Source organism: Orycteropus afer, unplaced genomic scaffold, assembly GCF_000298275.1.
Source record: "Orycteropus afer afer isolate SDZICR_OR568_19922 unplaced genomic scaffold, OryAfe1.0 scaffold00080, whole genome shotgun sequence".
Lineage (NCBI taxonomy): Eukaryota > Metazoa > Chordata > Mammalia > Tubulidentata > Orycteropodidae > Orycteropus > Orycteropus afer.
In genome coordinates, this window is record NW_006921667.1 from 9,688,307 (window position 1) to 9,702,679 (window position 14,373).

Genomic DNA, 14,373 nt, shown 5'->3' on the forward strand with positions numbered 1-14,373 from the left:
CTGGGTAGTTCTGTTATCACTTCTTCCTTAGAAAGGTTTTCTGTCCCTTTATTTTGCTCATTTGCTTGAGCCTTCTTATCTTGCTTTGAGACATTAAGGTTCTGTTTTATTTGTTTATGTATTTCTTAATTGATTGTACATTTCTCTGTCTTTTATGTATTATTTTGATATAACTGGAGCTTAGCTTTTTCCCTTTCTCTTTATATTGTCTACTGTCCTTTGTATTGTTTTAATTGATACTGCTTTGGTCAGTGTATGATCTGTGATGCTGCCGGTTGCTTGGGAGTGATTTTCTGTCATTGGTGGATATAATGGGTTACATACACATAGGAGTCCTCTGTCATTGGGCATGTATGTCTTCCCTCATAGACTTAAATGGACGTATATGAGCAGGACTCTTCCTTGTGGTGGGACTCCAGGTGTCAGGTTGTCAGGAGCCTTCCACAGCTCTTGTGGGGCCATACAGAACTTCCATGATGGCATGTGCTGTTAGGGCGGCCTCTGGAGAGCAGGACAGGTTGTCTTTACAGACCCATAGATGGAGTATACCTCTAATGGATAAGGCAGGCCCTCTGCTTTGTTATGCATTGGTGTCCTAGTGACGGGGGAGGGCTAAGGGTCTCTGCATTTGTTCAAACTGACGTGAGTGAATCAGAAGAGTGGTCAGGTTGGTGGGGGTGCCATGCTTCGTGGGCTGGGTGGGGTTCACAGTGGCCTTGGGCTGGGCAGAGTGAGTGGTGAGTAGAGAGAGCTGACTGAGTGTCTACTTTGCATAGACCAGGTGGAGCACATGGTATGCTTGTGCCCAGTGGGAGAAGTGATGAACAGTTCTCTGGCGTTCCTTACTGCATGGGCCAGGCTGAGAGGAGTGATGGGCATGTTTTGGGGCTCCTTACTGCACAGGCCAGGCTGTGTGAGGGGAGCAGTGGATGTATCTCCAGCCTCTCACTGTACATGCACGGCCGGGTAGGGAGGTGGTGGTGGACGTGTCTCTGGGCTCCTTGCAACATGGCCTGGTGGCAGGAGCTGTGGGCATGTCTCTGGGCTCCTCTCTATGTGGGCTGAGTGGAGGGAGCAGTGGATGTATGTAGTGTTGGGTGAGTTCCTGAGGGTGCCTCACTGTGCAGGTGATAGGGGCAGGAGACTGCTCATATGGGAAGGGAAGGGGGATCAGCAGAGGGCTAGTCAAGGGAGAAACTTCCGATTATTACTCTGTTGTTTCACTATTCAGGCAGGATGTCTCCTGCCCCAGTGGATGTGCAGCACTGCTGATAAGAAGTCCTGGGTTTCTAATCTCTCCCTTCTCTGCGTTCACCAGGGACTCTGAAGTTCTTGGCCACTTTCCTGCATTCTCTCTTGTTCTTCCACAGAATTGCACTCCTTCTCTTATCAGTCTTTTGTCCTGAGGCTCCAATGACTTGGTTTGCCCCACTCTGTATTGCGGCATTTCCCTAGGTTCAAAGCTATGGGACTCCCTTATGTCTCCTTCTCAAGCTAGTTTGGTCCCAGCATACAACCTGCTTTATAAGTCTTATTTCTTTCTAGATTCATTCACTGAGTATCTCTGCTTCCATTTGTGTTTTCTGTAAAATTTCCTTCCTGGGTTCCTTGCCTAAGGATGTTGTTTTCTGCCCTCTTAACAGTAGAAATAGACATATTTTGAGAAACACACTAGATTATACAGACTGATGCTAAATTATACAGACTGAGGTAGAAAATGTAAACAGGCACATCACAAAAGAAGTAACTGAACAGGTCATAAAAGATACTACCAACAAAAAAAATTAGTGGCTTCACTAGAGAATTCTACCAAACACTGACAGGAGAGCTGATGCCAATTCTACTCAAACTACTCCAGAATATAGAAAAGGAGGGAATACTCCCAAATTCGTTTCGTAAAGCGAGCATAACCCTGATGCCAAAGCTGGCTGGGCATGGACTCTGGAAATCTCTACATTCCTGCTGGTTTTGTTCTAACTCTCTTTCTAGTTGTTGCTAATTCAGTTCTTCAGCCTTCTCTTTGATGTTCAGGGATCTAAGTTTCATTGTTTGTATTTGTTTTCACTTGGTTTCTCAAGTCTTTGTTGTAGGGGAGCATTAAGGTTCTTCTTCATAAACCACCATCTTCTTTCTCCTCTGGAATGCTTTTCTTCATTTCCTTTTTGGATTGTTCATAGCTAGTATATAAAAATAAAAGTTTTCTCGTTTTATCAAAGAGGAATCACCTACATAACCATTTCTTTCTTGCCCTCTGTCCCTTCCCCCTGATCAATTTAAATAGAATTCTGAAGATTATACTGAGTATTATTTATGGCAGAAGGTCCCCATATCCTCTTCACAACCCTTAATAGCTGAGTTAATTGATGTGCCTTTGTGCCTTAGATCCCCCTGTGCTCACCTCCATTCCCTACCAGCCTGCAACCTTCTTGAGGGCAGGGATGCTGTTTGTTACCTGTTCCATCATCTGTTCAGCAATGCCTGTGTCCATGTACTAGGCACAGTTCTGGGTGCTGGGTACTGCTCAGTGAGCAAGGCAGGTGGGAGTACCCAAATTCATGGAGCAGTTGGGAACATGGACATGGACTTCATTCTAGCTCAATAACTGTTTCCCATCAGAGGAAGAGAAAGAATGGATGTGTTGGGAGTGTTAGGCTGGGTGGACTAGTTAACATGTAACCAATTTTCTGCTCTGTGAATGAGGGGATTGGACTAGAAATAAATTATTATTAAAGTTGTATTAGCTTGAGTCAGAAGTTGGAGACTTTGGGAAGCCAAGTGGAGGTCTTCATCCTTGCTCTAGGAGATAAGTCAATAATCTTTATAAATTAAACAGGCAAAGTTAGGAGAAGAGTGATGCTCAAGGAGAAATCCTTGGGCATGGTGGTCCAAAGCCAAGATGTTAAATAATTTTAAAGGTGTAGATAGGTATTTTGTGTTAAGGTATACTGTTGGCCCTCTGTATCCATGGGTTCCACATCCATGGATTCAAGCAACCACAGATCAAAAATATTTGGGGGTTGGGGAAGCGACTAAGTGGTCAAAGCAATCCTTTGAAGACTAAGAAGGAGTATAAAGTGCTGTTTACATAGCAATTATACTGTATTAGGTATTGTAAGTAATCTAGAGATGACTTAAAGTATATGGGAGGATGTGTATAGGTATATGCAAATATTATGTCATTTTATATAAGGTATTTGAGCAGATTTTGGTATCTGCATCGGGTTCCTGGAACCAGTCCTCTGCAGATGTCTAGGGGGGTACTGTACCTAAAATGAGTAGTTTTCTTGCCCCTGTGTATAATTTAAAATCTGTCATGATCATCTTCCCCTAATATCTGATTCTTTTGCCAAGCAGTGAAAATGGCAGCTCTAGTAGAAGTGTTTTGAAACTAGAACAGTAGTCACAATGTTTACTTCTTTTCTTCCAAAGGCTTAAGCTTAAATTTAAATTTTATTCATTATTAACTTATAATATTGATCTTAGCTTTGAAAGAAAGATGGAGTCTCTTTCATATCCCAAAACCTGCTATCTGCAAAGATATCTGAGCCCATATCTCTTCCTGACGTAGGCAACTCAAGTCACAGGAGAGTGTTTTTCTTTCTCTCTCTAGGTTATGGCTTCCAGCTTCCTGAATCCAAGGCTCCAGTGGAGGAAATGATTGTTCAGGGATCTAGCTCCTGGTTGATTACGGAAACTGACCCTTCATAGAGTGTGAGCTTACTGAGAACAGGAAAGTTTTTTTGTCTTGAAGGGCTTTAAATTTGGAACAAAAAATAAAAATGACGACTTCATCTATCAGACGGCAGATGAAGAACATTGTGAATAATTACTCAGAGGCTGAAATAAAAGTCCGGGAAGCCACCTCCAATGACCCATGGGGCCCATCCAGCTCCCTGATGACGGAGATTGCAGACCTGACCTACAATGTGGTGGCCTTCTCAGAGATCATGAGTATGGTATGGAAACGGCTTAACGACCATGGCAAGAACTGGCGGCACGTGTATAAGGCACTCACACTACTGGACTACCTAATCAAGACAGGCTCTGAGCGGGTGGCCCAGCAGTGCCGTGAGAACATTTTTGCCATCCAGACACTGAAGGACTTCCAGTACATTGACCGTGATGGCAAGGATCAGGGCATCAATGTGCGTGAGAAGTCCAAGCAGCTGGTGGCCCTGCTTAAGGATGAGGAGCGGCTGAAGGCCGAGAGAGCTCAGGCTCTCAAAACCAAAGAGCGTATGGCCCAGGTTGCCACAGGCATGGGCAGCAACCAGATCACTTTTGGCCGTGGCTCCAGCCAGCCCAACCTCTCTACCAGCTACTCAGAGCAGGAGTATGGCAAGGCTGGGGGCTCGCCAGCTTCCTACCATGGCTGTGAGTACTCATGGAGCTCCATCCCTTGCCTGAGCACTTACTGTACAGAAACAGCTGTGCTGGGCCACAGGTGGCTGGGTGCTCTGGGTTGAGGGTGGCAGCCACTGCAGAGCTTCCAGGGCCCAGACAACATGCTTCTTGGTTTAGGTGGAGTTGTGGCAATAAAGGGGTCTTCAGTTTGTTGGCTGGGCTGGCCAGGTGTCCTCTGATGTCCTGGGCTGCTTCATAGATCTGATTCTGTACTTGTGGGAAGGGGCTTGTACCAGCAGGGGGAGGGTGGACAAAGATGGGATCTAGCAGAATCTGAGGAGGGATCTAGAGCAGAGGGGTTGTCTTGGTGCACAAGTATTTAAATAGTTCGACTGTTTGGTAGCTAGGAAGAAATGACTGCTTTTTCTTAATGATCTTTTTTCTTTAATCTTGTATTAAATGTGTTTCTGATGACTGAGCTGCAGGTCTCCTGAATGCCTCAGTGTGTTACTCTACTTCAGCACACAGGGTGGAGAATGGATGTCTCTGTCTAACATAAAAGGGAAACAGCCAAAAACCTCTACAGGTTATTAGAGTGCTCAAGGCCTCCTTTTTAAAAATGCACACGGGAGCTCTTGGTGATGTGGTTGCATGGCTGAGTCTGCATTGGGTGGGTTGTCTGTTCTGTTTTTGCATGTTGGATTTCTTTGGACCTTTGCCCCAAAATTCTCTTTTCGAAATAGATTTCAGGGAACGGAAGTGGAGTTCAGGGGCTGATGGAGCTGTTTCTATTCTGTAAGCCACATTGAGCATCATGGCTGTTGGCTGAGAGTGATCCTGGGAATGGGTTCTCCTTCCTCTTCACAGCCAGTTCTGTGCTCTGGGGATAAGCGGCCCTAGCCACCTGTGGAGGATGGAGGTTGCTGAAATAGTGTCACCTGACTGGACTAAAGTGCAAATTCCCACACCCCTAAACCATTTATTTTTAGAGTCAGTGATATACTTGTCAACAAAACAGAAGAAAAATTTTTTTAAAAAAGGAAGTTCTTAGTAGTTTGATGAAACCCTGTCAATCCTTGCTTAGTCAATAGTTCTGTTACCAGACACTTACTAATGTTTCCTCTCCTCTGGCAGGTTTCGATTTGACATACCACAATTACCAGCATTTTGAGAAGTAGGTCAAATAGGTGATTTGCATATTAAAGTCAAATTTCCTACCCCAAGGAATTTTACATTGTCATTAAGCTTAGATCAGGTTAATGCTTTCTTGTCCCATTTCTAGTAATTGTCACATTTTTTCTCAATTTAACTCCTCTACTTAAGCAGAAACCCCTTGAAAAAAAATTTAAACTTAATCTCTGGAAGTCTTCTTCTGGGTTAAGTTGAACCAAAGAATGAAGATGGCCCTTTAAATGAAACTGTCTTATCTCAAGGACTCTTTTTCCACCTACTCAGGAAAAGCTTTCTCTGGGCATTGGTCCTGCTGTCTGGTGAGGGGAGCATCTCTTCAGATGCCTTCTGTGCTCGTTAGTCTCACAAAGCCAGGAGATACAAAGAAGGAGCTGATGTAGCATCACATTTCATAAATTGCGTGTGGTACGTTCCCAGTACAAGAGTTTGGGGTCTGGATAGGCCCTCGTCCTCATGCCAACCTGGGCTTGTGGGCACAGCTCTCACTGGGCTTCTCCTGGGCCACATGATGCTTCCTTGGTTCCAGCTGTAAGCACTCTGGCTCCCTCAGACCTCGTGCTCCAGCTGTGTCTTCAGGTGGAGGGGTGTCGCCAGTGGCTGTGGGGGTGGCAGGCCTTGGAGTAGCCTGCCCCCTGTGTGTCCTATTGCAGAGGCTGCTGCAGTCCTCTAATGGCATGTTTCTCTCTTGTGTGTGTGTGTGTGTGTGTGTGTGTGCGTGTGTCCCTGCCCACAGCACCTGAGACCTCTCTGTGCCCCCAGCACCGCGCAGGCGTTTCACTGGGTCAGAGTGAGGAGCTGCAGCCGCTGAGCCAGCGCCATCCCTTCCTGCCGCATCTGGGGCTGGCCACCCACCCACATGGGGACTGGTCCCAGCCCTGCCTCACTTGTGACCGTGCAGCCCGAGGTGGGACGGCGGTTTACTTTTCTTATTTCTAGAAATGCTGCACAGCCTGTTGGGGGTGTTGTGTGCTGGGCCAGTACAGCCAACTCTCTCCCTGCCTCATTCTGGGCCTGGTGGACCCAGGGCTCCTTTCTCTCCTCTCCTAGGACCTGTGGCCTGACCATGCTCCCTGTCACATGTCACCTGCTAGAAGCTCTGCTGAAGGAGCAGTCGGGGAACTGCTATTTGGATAAGGCATGGAGTGTCCTCACATGCTGAAAATTGGAGGGAACTCTGCTGTCTGCCCAGACAAGTGTGGCAGTGGTGTGTCAGATCATGTGGCTTGTTGAACCAGAAATGTGTGTTTTAAATTACACATGCTGAACAAGCAGAAGGTCCTCGGTGCATCCTCACCAGAGGCCAGCGTCCCCATTGCAATAATATATGCCTTGCTGAGAATAAAATGAGATGGTTTGGTTTCCCAGTGATCTGCTGTCCTTCCTAAATCCCCATTACCATGGTTAACAGAGAGTTAGCTGTACTGCAATTTTAGGTCATTGTGCAAAGATACCTAATTCAATGGGTAACTAAAAATGGGCCTTCTCTTTTGACTAATTAAAAATGTATCTTGGCCAGGCTACAGCTGATACAGGTTAAACTGGAAACAGATTTTCACTGTTGTCTACCAGGAAATGTTCTCAGTATGGTCTGCCTGCAGTCCCCAGTGAGTTTAGCTGTCTTCTGCTTTTACAGAAGGGGCTTTGCTGAAGTGCTTTTGTGCACGTCCCTGATAAGGCGCTGCCTCATTCAGCCCTGGAAACAGTTGCTATTCATTCATGCCTCATTAATATTACAGCTTATTTGACTTGGTTGTTTGTGTGATCACTTATATTTAGCTCTGGGATGTTTTGCTGTGTGCCCCTAACAGTTTACACAGAATTTTGATTTATTCTAAATTGACATTAGGAAACATAACAAGGACCAGTTGTGCACTGTAAAGAATGTAAATGGTCAAAGTATGTTTGAAAACCCACCCGGAGGCACCTGCATTCATTCCTGTCTTCCCACCAGATTCTCTGGGAATATTTCTAGCAGGTTGTGAGTGTTCACAGAGCTCTGTGTTCTTTATTTTTCCCATATTCTGTCTATTTAGTGACTGGTTGAGGTCTATTTGAGTCTCCTTGGTTAGTTTTGTGTTCTCCTGGCTTCCATCTAACCTGTTGGAAATTTGCATGTTAAGTTTGAGCCTGGCAGGCCAATAGCTGTGTCCCCTCACTAGGTCCCGCTCACCTATCTCTTCTCCCACTGTGACCCAGGGAAGACATCGCCACAGTCAGCAGCCCCCTCCCCCCTTGGTCCCCACACAAGCATGCATACACACATCTGATGAATGTTTCAGGTATAAGGCTACGTGAATTTCTCTTCTCCTTCAACTGCAGTATGTATTAAAGATAATTTTCTTTGAAGGTTTCTTATGTCCCAGGTGGATTTGGGGCACATAAGTGTTTCCTGGCATCAGGTTTCGTCCTTGACCTGTTGAGTATTTGTGTTCCTCTCCACCTCTTATACTCTTCCATATGGTGATTTCTTTTCTGTTCTTTCTAAGCTCCTTACAAAGTGTTGGGTGTAAAGTAGACATTTAATACATGTACCTTGGCTGCCTTGCCTTGATCCCACTGGCTGGTTTGAGGCACATCTGTGACAGGCATACCTAGAGCCCAGGCCCTGCAGAGGAAGGCCACAGGCATGAGGCCACACTATTTGGGGAGGGGTGGGACTCAGCATGTAGCCCTGTGTAAGACAGCTGCACTCACAGGAGAGCAGCTCAGGACCAAGACCATGGTCACCTTGATGAACGCTCTCCTTCTCATAGTGTGCTGTACTTGTCCTCTCTATGCTTCCCTCACCTGCACATGGCAAAGGGGTCTGACCTTGGAAATCTTACATATTCTGCCCTGCATCTCTAATTCCATGCCTCCGTTTAATGTTAGCCTTCTGATTGGCATCCTTGCTCTTAGCCCACCTGCTCCCTCCATTTGTCCCCCAGAATTGTCTTTATAAAGGATGCTTTGGTCGAAGGCACATAACAACAGCCTTCTTAGAGCCCTCTGCCTGGTGATGCCTGCCTACAGGGCACAGCTCCTTTCAGTAGGTGTTCATAGAGTTCCTGCTGTGTGCCAGGCATTGTGCTAAGCGCAAAGCCTTAATGAGAGCCCTGCCGCACAGAGCTTGTATAGTCATGGGCATAGAGATGATAAACATAATATAAATTAAGTTTACAGCATGTTAAGTGGTGGTGTTATCAGTTGCTGTCAAGTCAGCTCTGACTCATGGCTGGCTATCCAGTGGACCAACAACACAGTGTTGCTTGGTCCTGTACCATCTTTATGATCATCGATATACTCAAGTCCCTTGCTGCTGTCACTGCGTTTTGAGTATCTGCCAACCTAGGGGGCTCATCTTCTAGTCAGACAACATTCTGTTGTGATCCATAGGGTTTTCACTGGCTAATTTTCAAAAGTAGATTTTCAGGCCTGTGTTTTTAGTCTTAGTCGGGAAGCTCTGCTGACACTTGTCCACTTATGGGTGACCCTGCTGGTATTTGAACTACTGGTAGCATAGTTTCCAGCATCACAACAACATACAAGCCACTACAGTATGACAAATTGTGGTGGTGGGTGATACGTGCTCTGGAAAGCAGAAAAACAAGAACAAGTCTGAGGAGCAGGGGGATTAGGGTCTGAGTGTGAGAGGGTGGAGCTGTGGTTGCTTGATCTGAGGCTGACTGTGGTTGGAGCAGGATTGAGTGGGAATCAGAGGATCGAGCTTTGAACTTGTCAAAGTGTCCACTGAACATCAAAGTGGAGGTGTAGACAGGGTCTTGGATGTGAGTCTAGAGCTCAGGAGAGAATTCTGGGTGGGAGATGTGAACTGAGAGCTGTTGGTGTGTCCTGTGAGGATTTTTATTTTGAAATAAGTGGAGAAACGTCCAGGTTTGTCATGCATGAGCATGTTTAGTTTATTGCAAGGTAGTCATGGCAAGGCACTCAAGTAAGACCTCAGTACATTCATTTAAACTGGAGAATCAGAATTAACCATCACAGTGTTGGCTCAGTGGTTAGAATCCAAATCTTTAGACTTCAGGAATTGATCTTTAATGAGTGGTCTCTTGAAGAATGCTTGAGTGAGGCTTATAGCCAGGGTCTTAAATCAGATGCAGTTAGCAATATCTTAGTCTTCAGAGAGAGAGAGAGAGAGTCTGAGAGACCTTTTTGCTCCTTCCTTCTCTTGGTGAATGTGCCAAATTCTAGGGTTTATGTGTGATTTTTTTCACTTTGACTTTACACAGTAAAGGCCAGGCCATGCTTAATCAAGGTTAGTTTGTTACATCTTTTTTCAAGATCAGCCAGATAGTGCAGTGTTGCATCTTTCTTCAAGATTAGAGATTGAGGAGCTTGTTTATGACTGCACTTAGGTCTCAATGTCAGTTTACAGAAACTTAACTGTATGTTATATTTTCTTTATCACAACATGCAGGTACATGGCTATTTTAGAGCAATGTTTACTAGATGCTTCACATACTTCTTTGTTTCTATTTCTGAAATCGCATTGTAAGTGACTTACACATACGTGGTTTGAGAGCAATAAAAACATACATAGCACAGTGTATGGGTGGAGTTTACAGCTTCCAGCTCTTTGTCCTCATGTGGGCTTTCACACTTCCTTCACTGTGTCTGATTCCTGATGCACCAGGCCACCCTCCCCATGTGAGGCGGACTCTTTGGCTTCCCTGTTTCAGTTGCCTTCACATGGATCCTGGCACATAAGTGTGCTAAGAGTCATTTGTAGCCTGAAGTTGTACCAAGAGGAACCCTTTTGGCTTTACCCAGGTTTACACAGTGGTGGCAGCCAGTTGTCCTCTCTGTGTTGCCCCCACCTGCACATGGCAAGATGCAAGCAGCCCACCTGTCACCCCTATCCTGAGCTCTCTTATGTGCAGGGCTGATCACAGCAACCAGCAGCCTGTGGAGAAATTTCAGATGTTCTTGGAATGGCAGGACCCACATCAGAGGCAGCTGATGGACTAGGAGTGTTGTTCCTGTGAGTCAGGCAGAAACTTGTGGATGTGTATCCTGGAAAGCCTATTGCTGCTGTTCTAGGAGTGCCTCTAGTTCTGGTTGACCTCTGTAAGAGCTGGTGAGGAGAGGGAGAAGGGCAGCTCCCTCTGCTGACTGACCTCCAAGTCACAATTTCCAGAAGTGACACCCGAGGTAGTGCTGTGTTGGTGCACCAAGAACACGTCATCCTGTGCTGCACCCTGGAACTCTTGGTGGGAGTGCAACTGCTAACATTCCTTTATTTTGAAGAAGAAGAAGAAAAGAAGGTAGGAAAGGGAGGAAGGGAGGGAGGAGGGAAGGGCAGGCAGACAGGCTGGCCGGCCATCCTAATCATCCTCTTAATGCTTAGGTGGATCAGACCCAATCTGAAGGCCAGCAGTGGTAGGCTGAGCATGGCAGGTTCTATAGATCAAGGTACCTGCCAGGGCCAGGTCCTCACTCCTGATGGCCTCTTGTCTTAGGAACCCCTCCTCCTCCACATTCTGGCTAGGGCAAAGCAGCCCTCTGGGTTGTGGCTTCAGGCCTGCTGCTGGAGGGGTTTCTAAAATTCCTTCCAGTTGGCTTCTCCTTTTGGCTGGAAGCTCCTAGGTGTGGAGGCTGTCACTCCTTAACGACCACCCCTGCAATGATTTACCAAGTGCTTACTGGAGAGTACAACATTTCATTTATTTGCCCCATTTTGTTCTAGAAAGGATTTGAGATGGTTTAGAAAACACATGCAGTACCACAGGATTAAATAAATACTCAAAAAAATTGGAGTGAAAGGAAAATAAGAGTTAAGCAAATCAAATCATGCCATGGTAAGGAAGTCATATACAACTCTTAGAAGTGGAACGTCTTAGCCACTAAAGCCAGAGAGAAATCCTGGTTGGTTTCTGAACAAGAGTCTAGGATCCAAGTAGGGGTATAGAGAGGCTACGTGCTTATTGGGCCAGTAGAGGTGCAGGACTTGAGAGCAGCTGCCTAGGTTCCACATGGAGGAGAGCTGGGGGGAGTGTGTCCCTGGCATTCCTCATGTGGGGAGCCTCATGCCTGAGGCTAGTGCTAAGCCCTAGAGCCTGAGCTCCAGGCTGTAACTTTGTGGTAGCCCAGCACAAGTCTAAGAGTGACCCTGGTATCTTGGGGTATGGAGGGAGGCATGGCTACTCCACTCCCGTCTATGGTGGCCATTCCCTTCTAGCTGTTGGAGCTCCTCAGAGAACCTGAACATCCATGTGCACACTGGGTCGTGGAGATGTCCCTAGGTGCTGGGCTCTGTGAAGATGCTCCAGGGAGTGGGTTCTCCTCAGCAGGAGGAGCTGGGACAAGCTGGAACCACCAGCCCAGCCCCAGGGAGTGGGGTCACATGCTGAAAGAGCTTTTTGATAAGAATTAGGTATCCAAGAGAGTACTACATGGTACTACATTGTCTGTTTTTGAAAACTTAAGGATGTGAGAAAATAGGTTGTTTAGAAATGATTGAATCCCTCCCAGAAACCATACTGAGGTGTGGACCTTGGCAGGAGCTGGCTATCATGCTCCCAAGAGCTTGGGAATGCTGACCCCAGAGGTATGGTTGAGTGTCGAGGAAGGAGTGTCTGGGGTGCAGTTCCCAGTGTCAGGAAAGGCAATGAGAACCAGTGGGTGGTAGTGCCTAGCTCTTGGGAGTTTCCTCCAGCTGTGGGAGGCAATGGGTAGACAGATATTTGGTGGGAAATAGGACTCATTTGACATGCTGTTTTGCTGGAACAGATGTGTTCTGTGAGTCCTGGCACCCTGAACCTTTGGCAGCAGGACATCAACATAGCAACATTCCAGAGTTCATCTTTTCAAGTGGGAAAACATCACAGAGGAGGTAGGCCAGTAACACCAGCAAACCTTAAAGGGAACAGTTTTACTCACACAGCTACCCAGATGTCAAGCATAGAAGATGCTCATCCTTGTCTCCAGGGCTTGAGTATTTAGTGGGACTTGACTATGGACTGTGAGGGCTGAGGAGTGCCTGCACTGCTAGACACAGCAGAAGCCATCAAGATAACCTTTCCTGCTGCTTTGCACTTGTCTGTGGAGGACTTGCTGTACTGAGGCCTCTTTGCTCCTCACGTTTGTGCAGTGGGCAGGGCACGCATTTTTAATAAATGAAATAACTGAGTTATTGGGTACAGTAATGCCCAAATCCACTTAGTGGTAAGAGATGAAGTCAGAATTAGAACCCATTTTTTCCAGAACTGGTTCTCTTTCCTCAACTTTTTAATAGAAAAAAGTTTTTAGATTCTTCTACAAAATAAATAGACAATGTAAACCTATCACAGTTTTAAGATTGTATGGTTCATTTCATGTAATGCTTTCTTTCTTTTTTCTTCTTCTTTTTTTATTGTGATTTGGGTGAAAATTTACAGAACAAATTCACTGCCCATACAGCAGTTCACATATACTTGTCTCATAACAATGACCACAAATCACCACAGTGCAACAGGTCCCCTCCCACTTCCTCCCGACAGTCACCTCTTCCCTGTGTGCATCCCTCCCTACACCCCTACCCCTGAGCTATCTCCCTGTGCATAAACAGCCCTTCTTTCTCCCATAATTGTTCTCTCCAAGGAGTGTATTTACCTCAGGTAAATGTTTAACTCCTATGCCTGTCTTTTGCTTGGCTGGAAGCCACAGGTGTGGGTTCAATTCTAGACCTGAAGGCCAGTTAGGGGCTGTAGTCTCAGTGGTTCCATGAGGCTCTATCAGACCAGCAAACCTGGTCCTCCTTTTTTTTTTTTTTCCCCAAATGCTTTTGCGTTTTGTTCCACATTGTTCTTCCTCTCTATCCAGGGTCTCCTGTATAGATCCCCCTCTGAGTGGTTGACACTGGTAGCTGGGCACCATGTAATTCTTCTGGTCTCTTAGTCATATAGGCTGAGGATCGCATGGTGTACGAGTCTCTAGGACCAGTTATTTCCATGAATCTTTGGTTTTCTTCCTCCTTCTTTGAGCTGGACGAGGAGAGACCCATGGTTGCATTTAGATGGCTGCTTGCAAGCTTTTAAGATCCCATTCACTACTAGCCAAAGTAAGAGATGGAACAATGTTTTGTGTAGTATGTTATGCCAGTTGAGTTTGATGTCCCCTGTGACTATGGTCCTGAGCCCACAGGTTCAACTACTCGGCCCCTCTGGGTAGCTGGCTGTGACCAAGCAGTGACCACAACCATGTCCCTTGTCAGTTCTACTATACACCTGGGAATTCAGATCATACAAATACACTTACAGGACCATTGTCTGCCAACCCAATACATGGCCTTGGGTATACTTCCTACTTCATAGACATACCTAATGGTTCAGCCTGTCCACCCATCTATCCACATGTATACTCATATTTGCTTCACTGACAGTGCAGTACAGTATGTGCAAAAGGGTTCATCTTTGTTGTCTATACCTCTCATGAACCTCTCTATGTCTTCCTCTTCCTAAATGCTACCGTGTTGATCACTCACATTTGGTACATTGCCCTTCCCTTCACCCAAATCAATACTTATCTCTACCTATCTAAGAGTGTTCCCTCCCCTTTCCCTCCCACCCCTGGTAACCAACAAAGAATATTTCCTTCCATAGATAAACCTTTCCTTGATTTTTACAATACGGACTAATACAATATTTGTCCTTATGTGATTGACTTATTCACTCAGCATAATGTCCTCCAAGTTCATCCAAGTTATGCAGTGTTTTGCAGATTCTAGGTTATTCTTTAGGTTGCATAGTATTCCATTGTGTGTATGTACCAAAGTTTGGTTATCCATTCCTCAGTTGATGGACACCTAGGTTGTTTCCATCTTTTGGCTATTGTAAATAGTGCTGCGATGAACATGGGTGT

General features: G+C 45.9%; 1 protein-coding gene across 1 annotated transcript in view; it reads left to right on the top strand.

Moving 5' to 3' along the window:
- The first annotated feature begins 3,779 nt into the window (after window positions 1–3,779).
- The window catches only part of EPN2 (epsin 2), a 63,950-nt gene continuing 53,356 nt past the window's right edge, over window positions 3,780–14,373 (top strand). Inside the window, exons 1-2 of the mRNA XM_007941478.2 lie at window positions 3,780–4,374; window positions 6,269–6,439. Coding sequence (XP_007939669.1) covers window positions 3,780–4,374; window positions 6,269–6,439 — 766 coding nt within the window. The remainder of the gene's footprint in view (window positions 4,375–6,268; window positions 6,440–14,373) is intronic.